This window comes from Populus trichocarpa, chromosome 3 (genome assembly GCF_000002775.5).
Source record: "Populus trichocarpa isolate Nisqually-1 chromosome 3, P.trichocarpa_v4.1, whole genome shotgun sequence".
Taxonomy (NCBI): Eukaryota; Viridiplantae; Streptophyta; class Magnoliopsida; order Malpighiales; family Salicaceae; genus Populus; species Populus trichocarpa.
In genome coordinates, this window is record NC_037287.2 from 16674230 (window position 1) to 16687975 (window position 13746).

Consider the following 13746-nt stretch of genomic DNA (forward strand, 5'->3'; position numbering starts at 1 on the left):
TGTAAGAGTCTAGAACAGCCGGGGTTTTACTCACTTACCTGAACCCACAAAATACACTTTTTGGGAATAGGGTTTTCTCGAATCCAAAAAAAAAATTTGAAAATTGTTTGTATTTGTGACATGAAGACGGGGAGGAGTGTTTACATAGTCTTTGTTGTTTTTTTTGTCCTTTAAATTTTAGATTTTGGATGAAAAATTTATTCTTTATATTTTAGTTTTTAAACATGAGAGAAGTTCTTAAACATGAGAGATAAGAGGGGAAGAGGTTAAAAAATGAAAGATGAATGAGAAAATAATTGGTTAATTACATTTCAATAATAAAAAAAATTAATTTTTATCTCAATAAGTTTTATTTGATAATAGAAATATTGTTGAGATGTTTTTTTTATCCACACCGGAAAAACTAGATCGGGGCTTTGAAATTTTTTTTATTCAAAATAATTATTTTTTATTTCTTGACTGGTTAAAAATTGGTTGCTTTGAGGTTATATATATATATATATATATATATATATATATATATATATATATATATATATTTTGAGGTTTATAAAATGTTTTTTTATATGTTTTTAAGGTAAAAAAAGTTAAAAATAAATTTATTTTTTATTGTTCCAAGATGTTATAACCTAACTCAGGTTGTCAGAATCTTATCAATAAACAACATGCATTTGATTTTTTTTAATTAAAAAAACAAAGGGTTATCCACCCATTTTAAACAAAAGAAAAGGGTTGGCCAGACGTTTGCATGCTTTTAGTATTTTTTTAATATATTCGTGTTAAAATTATCAAAACATAGTTTTTTTTTAATTAAAACTTGCTTTTATAATCTTGATAAGTTATTGTTTTAAAAAAATAGAATTTTTGGTACAAAAAAAAACTAGAAAAAAAGGAAGCATATTGATAAAATAAAAGGGTTTTAATTAGAGACATACTCTCTTTTTTATTCCAAATCGTCCAGTTTTTTTAATTGTTTATGTTTTTTATCAAATAAAAACATAGCACAAAAAAGCTATTTTTTGGTAGAGAAAAATCGTTTAATAAAAAGGGAGGAGTTATACTAGAAAGTAATTTAAATTATTACTTTTCTTACAAATAATTTTTTTATTGACATATAATTAAATTAAAAAAAAATCTAAACAGTTCCTTGCTTAACGACATCAAATATTATATTCTCATGTTATCTCTCACCTTTTTATTTAGCATATAGTTAGGCTAACAGTTATTTTAAACATTTATTAGTAACATGACAATATTTCTCATTGTTATTTTTTTTTTAATGTTAGAAAAGGCGTTAACCAACGTATGTACATGCCAGCCTGTCGCTGTGCATGCCAGCCTCGTGCACTTTATTTTATCTTATATTTACTGGTCTAAATACAAAACAGTTACAGTTGGGCGGTTAGGTCGTTGTCTGAATTTATTAAAATACTATAAAAAAACTTTATATAAACAAAAAGATTACGCGTGGTATTAAATTCGATAAGCCCGTTTTATTTAACTAGGTTAAAACAGTGGCCACGTCACGCCTTGCCTGGTCAATTATGCCAACAGTTGACCTTGATGAATTTGATCTGGTAGAAATTCCTAAGTACTTTATTTATTTATTTTTACGAAAAATGGATCAAGGAGAGAGCCGAAAGAGAGGAGATCCAATTATGGTGTTAAGTGTCCGTTTCTTTCACTCCTACAAAGGGAGAAATGAATAGTCCTATTTCCGTCTTCATGCAATCAAGAGCTATGAGATTAGACTAGAATGAGCTGCGAAAAATTAAAATAATATTTTATAAAAAATTTATTTTTAATATAATATATTAAAACGATATAAAAATATCATAAGAATAATTTAAAATAAAAAAATATATTTTTGTTCAAATCAAGCTGAAGAATTCAACGTGCTGCGGAAAGTTGCTGAAATACAGCCAGTGCCCCAAAGCTAATTTCCAAAAGTATGGACCAAGAAGTGGCCAATTCTCCTCCAAGAGAACACATCAGGAGGATGTGTGTGCAAATCTCGAGAGTTGAAACTTAGCAGGTAAAACTCGATTATCATAAATGTAAAATCTAACTCGGATTGAATTAGTAAAAAAAATTAATTAAAATAATATTTTTTTAATTTTTTTTAAAATAAAATAAAAAATTAACCAGATTAACCTTCTAAACATTACTCAGACCTTCAGTAAACAAGGAATCAGAAATTAAATGCTACAACAGCGATGGAGAATTCAATAGTGGAAGGGCTCTACTAGACCTTTCATTCCAGTGTTCCATGCATGGCATGAAAGCATTCACAAAGACAGTCGATGCTGATAACCACCATTGTAGTTAGAAATCGTATTTGACTTGTTTGCAGCGTACTACACTAGTAATACGAATAAAACTGTATTGAAGGTGTTTGTTATAAATCTCAAGAGAAAAAGTGAGCAGTAAAGAAGAGGAGGAGGAAGAAAATGGAGAGAGAGAAACCAGGCAACAATTAAGAGAATATTTTCGTTCATACTTCACACAGGACACCTGACTTGCCTATTTCATTGCTGTCAGACTTGCCCGTGTACAGTGATCCTTGCTTTGAGAATGGGGTTAACTGGGAATTGGCTTAGCTTACCAAGTGCTCGTTTGAGAGTGTAAAAAGATTATTTTTATTTCTTTAAAAAAAATATATTAAATTTTTTTTTAATCTCTACACAAAAACAATTTAAAAACACTAAATCAAATAATTTAAAACTAAAAAAAAATCAAATTTTTTTTAAAACATAATTAAACCATAATCCCAAACAAAACCTAAAACCTAAAAGCCCTCTCACTACTAAAAACAAAATATAGTATTTAATAATATGATAGCAATTAATTTTCATAATATCAATAAAATATTTTTTTAATTTTTTAAAATTTATTTTTAACATTAACATATTAAAATAATATAAAAACACAATTTTTCTTTAAAAAAAACAATCTATTTACTTAAACAAACACACAATAAGACTCGAATCAGCTGGAATTGCCCATCTCCAATGACACACTCCAATCCATTTATGATCCTAAGTTTCCATCTGCACAGGATGGATGGATTTCATGGTACGTGCCCTCCAAAATTCAACACCTTCCAAATGACAATAGAATCTCAAAAACACGATTATCAAAATGTAATACAGCAGCCTCAAACATACAAAACTTAGCCAACCTAAATTACGAAATAAAGTCAGCAAGAGATGAAAATGTCAATAGCATTATTAGTGCATGCAAATTAAATATGTTTCCTCCTGATCCTCCCCTTTCCATGGTTCTTCTTTCTTGACAGCTTCAATTTCTTTTTTAGCTTCTTCCCTATCGGCTTCAATGACCTCTTTGTTTGATTGCCATCGTCCATTTCCATATCTGTTGTGGGGCCAAAGCAAGATCATAGTCAACATATTGAGATTTTTGAACGTGCTACCAGGAAACATATAGTCATTAACTCGTTGAATTTTTAAATTTGCTTCTGACAGATGAGATATCAATCTATTGCTAGTTGCAATAAAATTTGAAAAGGGGGAAAAAGAATTGGGGAAAAGCCACAAACATGAGAAACTGGAAAATCTATAAGATCATCAATTGAGCTTTCTGAGCAAAAGTGTCGATTCTAGCACTGTAAAAAAGGAAAGTACTTGTATGCAAAAGAAGTGCGATTTTAATAACCACAGATATTATCAATTGAACCATGCTTATAATCATTATGTAACCAATTGTGTCAATCTACTTTTCAAAAGATCTACATTGACAAACAAACAAGATTTCATTATTCAAGCAACTCTAAAAACAGAGTGTAAAAAGCCTACAAAGGAAGCAGTAAGTTTGTAATCACAGATATTCATGTGAGAGATACACCATTTGTTTCATCAAAGGCAATTGCATACCAAGAATAGAAACAAAATTAAATTTCCAGAGAACCAAACCGAGTAAAATATGAAGCAAATACCTATATAATACACAGGATTGGCCTCATAGAGAAGATTAGATTGCTCAACACGTAATTTCGGACATATGCTTGTCTTTGATGTTAGTCTAATCATCGGCCAATAAACTATCATAACAAAATGAAAAAAAAAATACAAAAAAAAAAAAAGATAAAATGAAAGAGACTCAGAATATGGGTGGATGGTCGTCAAGGCCTGTAAAAGCCAATTACGACGAACGAGACCTTTCACACTGAAATCATCACAGTCCCTTCCGCATCTTCGCAGGGAGGAAAATAAACACAGAAACTCCTAAATCAACAACCAAACAATGTGAAGATGTAGTAAAAAGTAAACACCCTACATGAGGATCTAATAATTAGGCTTAGAAACACCTTGTAGCCCTTCTCAGCTGCTAATAAAGAGTAAACCATCATGGGCAATCACAATTTATGCCAAGGAGAATCTAGTAGCCACTTGCAGATACTTCGTTCAATTCTAGCAACAACCCCTAAATGAGGAATTTATAAATACTGTTCTCCGTACTACTGCATTACTACGAATTGGCATAAAGTAGACATCAATTATCAAATTCCAGTATTCAACAATGATGACATAGCCATTAAAACTTAATTCCAAACCCATATGAATTCCTCGTTGAACCTAAATAATCAACAAGAGAAAAAAAAAAACCAAAGACAGAATATATCATAGTAGAAAAAAGGAAACGAACGAAACTAGACATACCAATTTGAGTATCTGTGGTGGTGGTGGTGGTGGTGGTAATTGTCGTTGTGTCCATAGCAGAAGAAGAGGAAGAAGAAGCGAATGGAGAGGGTTTAACTGGAAGCTTGGGAGCTGCGAGGGCAGCTTCTAGAACAGCAAACTTTGCTTCATCTTTCTTGTCACAAAGAGGCTGTACTAGATCTCTCCTTATTGCTCGTAGCCTCTTCTCTCTCTTCGATCTCATAGATTTCGCCATTTTTTTCGAACAAGCTTTGCTTTGGCTGTAGAGGTTTTGGTGGCTTACCTTCGGGGCTGCTAGGGTTTTGTAGGTTTGTGTGATTTTAATCGGTGAAGCGATTAGAGGATGTTTGGTTTTGAGGATTAGTATTTCTATTTCCGGATTAGGATTTGCTTGTACGAGTTCAAATGAATCTCAGCTCTTGAATGGCTTTATTAGAACTAGAGTCCTCACTTTTTCAATTTTGGCTAATTGGTCCAAAGATCTCCTAAACTTGAGGTTAAATCCAACTAAACCCTTTACTTTTTAATTTTTTTTTAACTCCAATCTCTTGAATTACCAGGTCAAGGCAATGATGTACCCAGCTGTATAAAATCCAATATGGCCCTGCATGTTAACATGTAATCTAAATTGATCCAAATTAAAGAAAAAATAAAAAAAAAATTAACTTGGTCTAATCAGGAAAAAATCCATGTTAACCCGAGCAAAATCTAATCAAAATTAATTAATTTTTATTAAAAAAATAATTAAAATAATATTATTTTAATATTTTTAATAAAATTTTCATTTTAAACCGTAGGAATATCCAGATTAATTTTAAAACTATATCATACTTATTAGATTTCCGGTCATTGACCCAATTAAAAAGCATATTACATACACATATGGATCTAATATCAGGTTAATATCAACTCTTATATTTTCGATAGAAATCTTGAAAATCTGAAAAAAAATGCCATATAACTCCTGAGAATGAAATAACTAGGATGCAATTCCATACAAAAAATAATTAATATATCAATAATAATAATTTTTTTTCTCATAGTTGCAGCAATGCCGAACATCTCCACTGAATAGAAAGGTGGAACTGATTAAATACATAAATTAAAACAAACAGACAGACAAAAAGCCAGCCTTTGATTGACAAGTTCAGCTCGACCAAAATCTCATACAACTTCCTGATTAACTAGTTGATGAAGCCATACTGTAATTTATCAAATACAACCTTCAAAGGGCAGTTGAGCAGCATCAAAGCTTCAACTTTCAAGCCTTTCCAATGAACAGAAGCCCAGATGCCATCAATAGAAACAAGCTATGTTGGTCAAGAAACATAATGAATGCTAATTACCTCCCTTGCACCCAGCCCCTCTCTTGCCATATCCCAGTTCTGGAGGGAGCTTCAACTTGCGTTTATATGGGCATGCCTCACAGGCACAGCATAAAGTTTAGATTTTTATATTCCAAGATGAACAAATTGATCATTTAATTCGTTCCCCCCCACAGGCACAGCATAAAGTTTCGAGAAATTATATGGGCATGCCTCACCAACCCCAACTCGAAACGTGAGAGGCTTTCCACGATTATAGCTGCTATCGAAAATCTTACCACTCTCCAATTTCCCGACATAATGTGCCTGTGCATTTGTTCATCCACATAATTAAGTACCCGGGTAAGCATATAAAAAACTGCAAATCTCCAATATATCACATGGTTAAGTTTTAAAACCGGCTTAGGTGTGATTCAAATTTGATGGTATATACTATATAGCTCATAAAAATTGCCAAACGGTGCCTGCCCACAAAAACTTGTGGACATAACTAACGATTTTGGTTGCCTGCTTTTCTTCTGAAGTCTGAAATGGCTAAGAAGAAGGAAGGAATTTCACAATTACCTTAATGAGCTGTCCCTTGACAGCCTCAGGGCCAGTGCCCACAGTTTTTTCGAAGAAGGCAAACCCGGAAGGAGCAACTGTTAGTTCACAAGGAGCTTCTTCTGCTGTTGCTCTGAGCTGTAGTTGTAAAATAACATCAAGGAAGCTTTTGCAGAAGCCAAGACCAATTACTTCTCTTCTCTTGAAAAAAGTTTGGCTTTCACTCAGCTAAGGCTGTTGAGAAAAGTTTTCTTGATGGTGGCCGGAGAATTCGGTAGTTGGTGCTTTTGTTGGTGGGCAGTGTTATATTGGGTGTGCTGAGATTTCTGGGAGTGTAATTCCCAACTGAAAATGACCACTCCCAGAAATTTGAAAGAGATAAACAGAATTGGGTTCTTGAAACAGTAGTCTAGTGGTGGAACTGTTAAAAAGAAAGCTATCAAGATTCAAGCACAGTCCAATTTACAATCAGAAGAAATATTTTACAGGATAAGCTTCTAATGAAGCACATTTTGTGAAACCATAATTTCCTTTAACAGTCTGTAAACCTCAGATATTGTTAGCAGAGCCAGAAATCCCAGTGTTAAAACGTTGATGTGATAGATTTCTGTCTTGTAAATAAAACCACAATATCTTTGGAGAGACTGATTGCTAAAAAGAACATGCGACAAACAAAAACATCCTGGTTATAGCCTTGGTGCTAGCTTGTGATGACATTCTCCCATTCTGGTTTTGCCAGAATCCCAAATCAGATCAACTTTGATGACAATAAGTTTCAAGGGAGATGCAAGTGAAAAAGATTCGAGTCCACGTTGATCTACTTGATGAGTAGAAAACAAACAAAACCTACCTCGAAATTATGATAAGAAAACCAGTAGAACTGATTATTTCACCTTGATTTAATGAAAAATCCCAAACAAAAGTATATATGAATATATCGATGTGTAAATAACACTAAAAGTCCAGCTGATTTATGGATCCAAGCTGAAGAGCAAAGGTTAGTAAACCTCGAATTCTCACTAGTCACTATCCAAAACAAATGACAGAGCACGAAGCATAAAAAATTCTTCTTCCCCACTGCCCATGTTCATCTTCTGAGATTCTGTTGACTCAAGAATTTTAAGAATTGAAACGAGGTTAGATGGAAATCAAGAATATGCGATCGTCTCTCTGTGAACAAGAGACAGTAAGCCCATTACAATCAGCATGCGGTTTCATTAATTAGCGCACAGTTCTTCAATCTTTATGTGCTGCCTGAAGACTGGAAAACTGAGCTCTCGATAACAGTAATCCACTTCAGATACAACTAGAGCCCCTGGCTTTTCTCACATTTTGGTTAAGCACTAAGTTCCTCACCCTTTCTGCATCATCCCATTTCTTATTTAAAACATACAAATCAGATACAAGACTATAAATCCCTCCATCATTCTCTGGTTTTATATCCCTCAAGACCTGCCCTATCACTCTATCAGCGATGTCAAATTGCTTATGCATCTTGCACGCTGATAAAAAGGAACCCCAGATGACAATGTTAGGCTCAAATTCCATCTCTTTAATAACCTCATAAGCTTCTTCTAACAACCCTGCCTTACCAAACATATCAACCATGCATCCATAATGCTGAATTCTAGGCTCCAAACCAGTCTCTTTGATCATTTTAAAATACTTGCGACCCTCTTCAATCAACCCTTTACGCGCACAGGCATTAAGAATCCCCGTGAAAGTCATCTCGTTAGGCCTAACACCTGCTTCTTGCATCATCTTAAACAACGATAACACCTCTTGACAAAAGCCGTGTTGCGCTGCACCACATATCAATGCAGTCCAAGTCGAGACATTTCTTTCTTGCATCAAAACAAAAACCCAGACAGCATTCTTAAAGAATCCACACTTGGCATACATGTCAACAAGAAGCGTGCCAATATCCACGTTCAACTCCCACCCATTCTTCACTACAAAGCCATGAACTGATTTCCCAGCTAACAATCCAAGAGAACCCATGTGTGCACAACCCGATAAAACAGAACCTACAGTCACTTGGTCTGGTTTTGGGTTCTCATTAGCCATCATTTCTTGAAAAAATGACAACCCTTGATCCCGAAACCCATTATTAATATAACAGGTAATCATGGCGGACCATGAAGCTGCATCCCTCACAGGCATAGCCTCAAAAAGAGAACGTGCTTTATTGATACTCCCTGACCTTGAATACCCAGTAATCATCGTGTTCCATGTAACTATATTTCTCTGAGGCATTTCATCGAACAAATCACACGCTTGATCAAACGACATGACAGCGTATGCATGCAGGAGGCAAGTGGAAACATAAACATGTGTATTGAAGCCAAGTTTGATTATATGGGAATGCAAGTGGTGAATTATCGTGAGGTTCTTGAGATGGGTACATGATTTTAGAGTAAAGAGTATTGAGAAGGTATCAAAAGGTATGGATTGGCGGTGCATATGAGTGTAGAGTTGCAATGCTTTGTGAGGAGAAGAGGCGTTTTTTATGGCTAAAACCCATGTGTTGTAGCTTTTTCTGGGGATTTGCCATTTTGTGGATTTGAGGAAGTGTGAGAGAGGAACTAGCATGGCTCATTGCGTGGTGGTGGTGCTTAGTTCCATTAAAACAGTGCAATTGGCATGGATGAAGAAGAGTCGAAACCAAAATGACAATAATTCCATTGGCTTGCTTTAACACAAGCAGATACAGGCATCGAATCAGCGGAAACGAGTTGGGAAACAGCTATCACCCAGTGATGAGTTAAAAACAAAATTAAGTAGGTTGGGAGGATGACTGATTCTTCGTCGATCTTAACTGTTTTTTTTTTTTTTTAAAGTTAAAAAAATTTCTCGATTAAAAGTGTATGTACTGACAGATAAATCAGTATCTTCTAGTTTTAAAAAAATCCAACCACTATTTTGTTTTTAATCATTTTTTAATGTCAAATATATCTTATAAAAATAATAATTCTATCTTGCATGCTTAAAAAATTCTTTATTAATAACAATTTCATTATTATACTGCTCTGATTTTCAATAATTTATATTTAGGTAAACAGTGAAATTACACTAATTTACAGTATTAACAATAAAAGTTTTAATATATATATATATATATATATATATATATATATATATATTACAATAACTATCCTTTTAGGCCCATAAACGCTTGGGGTCTTTTCAATAGGCCAGGCGAGGGGGCTTGTCGGCTTGATGTTCTATACCCATTAGCGCTTGACTTTTTTTAAAAATCCAGGCTTATATGTTTTAGTTTTTTTAAATGGCTGCTTTCAAATTGTAAGGAAATGTTTTTTTTTTAACTCCTCGCAGATACTCATAAAGAATGTTTTTTTATTTGTTATTTTAATTTATTTTTTAAAATTTTATTATTCAATATTAAATTTATTATGAATCTAGCTTTGTAATTTGTTTCAATTTATATTTTACAAGACTATTTTAGTTTCATGATCTAATTTGCGAGTTTGACAAATTAACTTAAGTAAACTTAAGTTTTTTTTAATTGATTTTTTTAATTTTATCTTTCAATGTTTAGTTGATTTTAAATTGAGTTTTATAATTTATTTTGATTTATTTTCTATGAGGTTATCTTAATCTTATTATTCGAGTTGCGTGTTTGACATGTTAACATTGGTTGACTCAAGTTGTTGTTTTTTTTAATTATTTTTTTTCAATTTCATCCTTCAATTATTTTGGGTTAATTGAGAATTAAACTTCAAAATTTATTTTGATTTAATTTTTATAAGGTTATCATGATTACGTGACTTGGATCATGAATTTGACAGATTTATTCGGGTTAATCCAAATCGATCTATTATATTACTATTTTGATATTAAAAAAAGTATCATTTTAAAACTTTATTTTAAATTAAATTATATTTTTATTAATTATTTTGATTGATTTTAAATCCACGAGCTAACTTTCATGTAATTAAATTTTTTTGTACGGTGTATTTTCTTTTATGTTAAAAATTAAATAACTTGACGTGCAATGGAGCGCGGGTTACTGGTATCCTTTTGACGCTATTTGGACAAGGGACAACGCTATGTGATCCGTACGAACAAGAAATGAGATGAACAGCACTTGAGGGTCTAGCTGCTGTGGTCAATCGTGTGACTTGTTCCGTCCCCGTCCCGGGTTCGACCCTCTATGTGCACGCCTGTCACCCCCGCGGTGCCTTACCTGCTCCTGGGCTTGCAGGGTGTCCAGTGGGCCGTGGGGAATAGTCGTGGTGCGTGTAAGCTGGCCCGGACACCCCACGTAAATCAAAAAAAAAAAAATGAGATGAACATTCTTGTTGAATGTTGAAATACGGAGATAAATCAATGGGCTGTCCCTTCGGAGACATCCGATAACAAGAAAAGAGAGGATAAATGAATGGGTTAATCATGGAAAATGACACCAATTTGCTAATTAAAATCAAAAAAGGTTTTTCAATAACATCTTACGACACTGCCTTGAGTTTATAGGAATATTAATTATAAATAAATAAAGACGTCTAAGAAATATAATTAGCCATACTTACGTACCACATTAAATGGGAGATATTTTGAGACAGAGACACAGAATTAGTGGGGTGGGGGGCGGCTACAGAAGGATTTATTACATATTGATGGCTTGACAAGTGGCCGGGATAATCAATTTTGTTTGGCTTTTGATCATTAAAAACTTAAAAAGAGATAATCATGGAGTTGTCGGCAAAACTCTAATCTAAAGATATTGAGATTTCATGATGGAACGGTGGTCCATATCGTCTTGAATTTGTTATCTAGAAGTTTAACCATCAAATTAAAAGCAGTGCCCCCCCACATGCAAGCCCCACTCCTTCAGCATTAGCCCAAAAAAAGCCGAGCTTAATTGACTGCTGCAAAAACCAAGGGCAGGTCTCGAACTATATATTGTGGTTTAGCCTCTTTGATATGTGGTCAGGCCTAAGTCTTGGAGGTTAGAGCATGTTTGTTTTTCGTGATTACTACTGTTTTTAAAATAAATTATAGGAAATAATCGTTTGATAACAATTAAAACATAATTTACTGTTCATGAACTTCATTGTTAGTTATATTTGAAACGCAGGGTGACACAAAGCAGCTCTTCGCTACTTTTTCCGTGGAGGAATCATTCTTCATTGTTCACTTAAGTGAACATTGGAGAGTGACTCTACTGTTCACGTGAACAGTAGAACATGTCTCTACTATTCCGGCCAGATCAGGTACAGTCCAACTAAATGTATTAAACCGGGTCCGACCTAGTAAAATAAAAAAAATTATTTTATTTTTTATTTTTTATTTTTAATTATGTTTTATTCAAAAAACTAGTGTTTAAATTATTCAATGACACTACATAAATTAAACGGAGATCGCTTGATGGCGTAACATTTGCAGAATTTGATTGCAATCCCAATTTTATTCCTGATTATATTTTACCTGATGTTGTTGCGCGCTTAAGAAACCAAAAAAACTGTAGTTCTTGTCGGATGTATTTCATACGTGATGGAATTGTAGATAGTTTAATGTAACAATAAAAAATATTTTATATAAAATATTATTTATTTAATGATGTAATAACAATAGTTAAATCTACAATATTTAAATTAAAAACCATCAATATATATTAATATATATATTTTAAAATTATTTTATAACCTCAATTTCAAAAGTATTTTTAAATAAACACATTAAACTATTTTTTATTCAATAATTTTTTTCAAATCACAACCACATAAACTATTACAATACCAAACACACATCTAAGATGCAGAACAGAGCTATCTGTTTTCTGTGCTTAACTAAGACATATATAGCTATCTGGGTCACGTCTACGTGAACATATTGCTTGTATAATCACGTACATTTCACGTATATCTGTAGCTAATTATATATGCTCGCATATTCTGCTACTATACCTTCAAGCTAGTTTTCGTTCAATCTATAACAAATATTCTCTTTCATTCTCATAAATGATCCTTGAAACTAAAACCCTCCCATCGACACTACGTACATTCCTTGCTTCCCTTAAAATGGGTTTTATATATATATGGTTATTTTCCCGTTATTTTGCCACTAAATTAATACTATTTTACTGACTTTTGTGTTGATATATAGAGGATGTAATTAGTAATTATCAGGTTTAAACTAATGATGTGATATATACACAAGGTTGCAAGATATATGGAAGATGTAATTAACCAGATATAAGTAGATCAGGGTGGACTTTTGAAATTTACTCCTCAATATATTGAGAGGCATTAACAGCCTAAAAGCCTTATCCTATACATTCTACTTAATTCTCTTAGACAAACTAACTAAATGTTAGCTGAAATGTTACTCAATTGGTATTAATGTCTCTTTGCTCTCAAAAAATCTCGAGTTGGAGCCTCCTTTAGGGGGGGGGAATTTAAAAATCTAAGCTAATTCATGTTGTTGCTCATTCAATATATTTTATTAAGGTAGGAAAAGTTTGATTTCCATATATATTTATGATCTATGTATACATGCCCCACTAAATTGAGCTAGAGACACTTACTGGCTTACATTTATTAACGAACCTAGCTAGTCATACACAGTTGCTCTTAATTACCACTTGAGCATTGGGTGATTAATTTGCCCACTTAATTATCAACAATTAAAAGAAAGCTTTTAACAACGTCTCACTGTTTTATTTACAGGAGGCTGCTTATACCTAGCTAAGGATATAGTTCTTAGGGTCTAATTATAGAGTCTCATATATAATAATGACGATTTACCAAACACAAAATCAATCAGGACGGGGGACGAATTCCGAACCATGCCTTGACAACATCTATATATATATATATATAGGACACTTTGACTTCCACCTCTCGAAAGAGTGAAAGAAGCTTTGTAGATTATAGAAAGATTTAACCTGCTTTAATTAAGTGCAATGATTATATTAGAGGGAAACCAAATGAACAAAGATATTGTAAATGAAACCCAAAAGGCTGAATGGTCAGGTTTTTCTCCTAAAGTTTGTGTGCTAGATTATTTGTGACCTCGATCGTTGCTGCTTTGCTTTAGCACGTGATTTTCTCCCCTGAAAGGTATAAATTGTAACAGGAAAAACAAGGAAAGCGAAGGGTGAAAATGATGAAAGCAGACATGTCCAATCATAATGATCTTCGTTGACACCAAGAAATTCTCACATTCAAGCAACTGTT

General features: G+C 33.1%; 3 protein-coding genes and 1 non-coding gene across 4 annotated transcripts; all 4 read right to left on the reverse strand.

The window, feature by feature from the left end:
• Positions 1-3108: 3108 nt before the first annotated feature.
• On the reverse strand, positions 3109-4991 carry LOC7465370 (uncharacterized). Its single transcript, XM_002304571.4, has 2 exons — positions 4680-4991; positions 3109-3375 (listed from the first exon to the last, which is right to left on the reverse strand). Exons 1-2 carry the CDS (start codon positions 4912-4914, stop codon positions 3245-3247), a joined length of 366 nt encoding a protein of 121 aa, XP_002304607.1. The 5' UTR covers positions 4915-4991; the 3' UTR covers positions 3109-3244.
• Positions 4116-4203, reverse strand: LOC112327053 (small nucleolar RNA Z43). Its single transcript, XR_002981129.1, has one exon. It is a non-coding gene; the product is annotated as a small nucleolar RNA Z43 (small nucleolar RNA).
• A 686-nt stretch (positions 4992-5677) lies between the features above and the next one.
• LOC7465371 (peptidyl-prolyl cis-trans isomerase FKBP13, chloroplastic) lies at positions 5678-7264 on the reverse strand. Its single transcript, XM_024598134.1, has 4 exons — positions 7214-7264; positions 7034-7087; positions 6569-6775; positions 5678-6310 (listed from the first exon to the last, which is right to left on the reverse strand). The coding sequence occupies exons 1-4, from the start codon at positions 7262-7264 to the stop codon at positions 6131-6133; spliced, it is 492 nt and encodes a 163-aa protein (XP_024453902.1). The 3' UTR covers positions 5678-6130.
• A 146-nt stretch (positions 7265-7410) lies between these two features.
• LOC7465372 (pentatricopeptide repeat-containing protein At5g66520) lies at positions 7411-9396 on the reverse strand. Its single transcript, XM_002304573.4, has one exon. The coding sequence runs from the start codon at positions 9137-9139 to the stop codon at positions 7844-7846; it is 1296 nt and encodes a 431-aa protein (XP_002304609.1). The 5' UTR covers positions 9140-9396; the 3' UTR covers positions 7411-7843.
• Positions 9397-13746: the final 4350 nt, after the last annotated feature.

Coding starts and splice junctions, on each gene's coding strand:
- LOC7465371 (XM_024598134.1), bottom strand. CDS start 7,264: ATGTCATCACAAGCTAGCACCAAGGCTATAACCAGGATGTTTTTGTTT. Junction 7,088..7,213: donor CCAGGATGTTTTTGTTTGTC/GCATGTTCTTTT, acceptor TGAGGTTTACAG/ACTGTTAAAGGAAATTATGG. Junction 6,776..7,033: donor CTTCATTAGAAGCTTATCCT/GTAAAATATTTC, acceptor CAACAGCCTTAG/CTGAGTGAAAGCCAAACTTT.
- LOC7465370 (XM_002304571.4), bottom strand. CDS start 4,914: ATGGCGAAATCTATGAGATCGAAGAGAGAGAAGAGGCTACGAGCAATA. Junction 3,376..4,679: donor CACCACAGATACTCAAATTG/GTATGTCTAGTT, acceptor GCCCCACAACAG/ATATGGAAATGGACGATGGC.
- LOC7465372 (XM_002304573.4), bottom strand. CDS start 9,139: ATGCTAGTTCCTCTCTCACACTTCCTCAAATCCACAAAATGGCAAATC.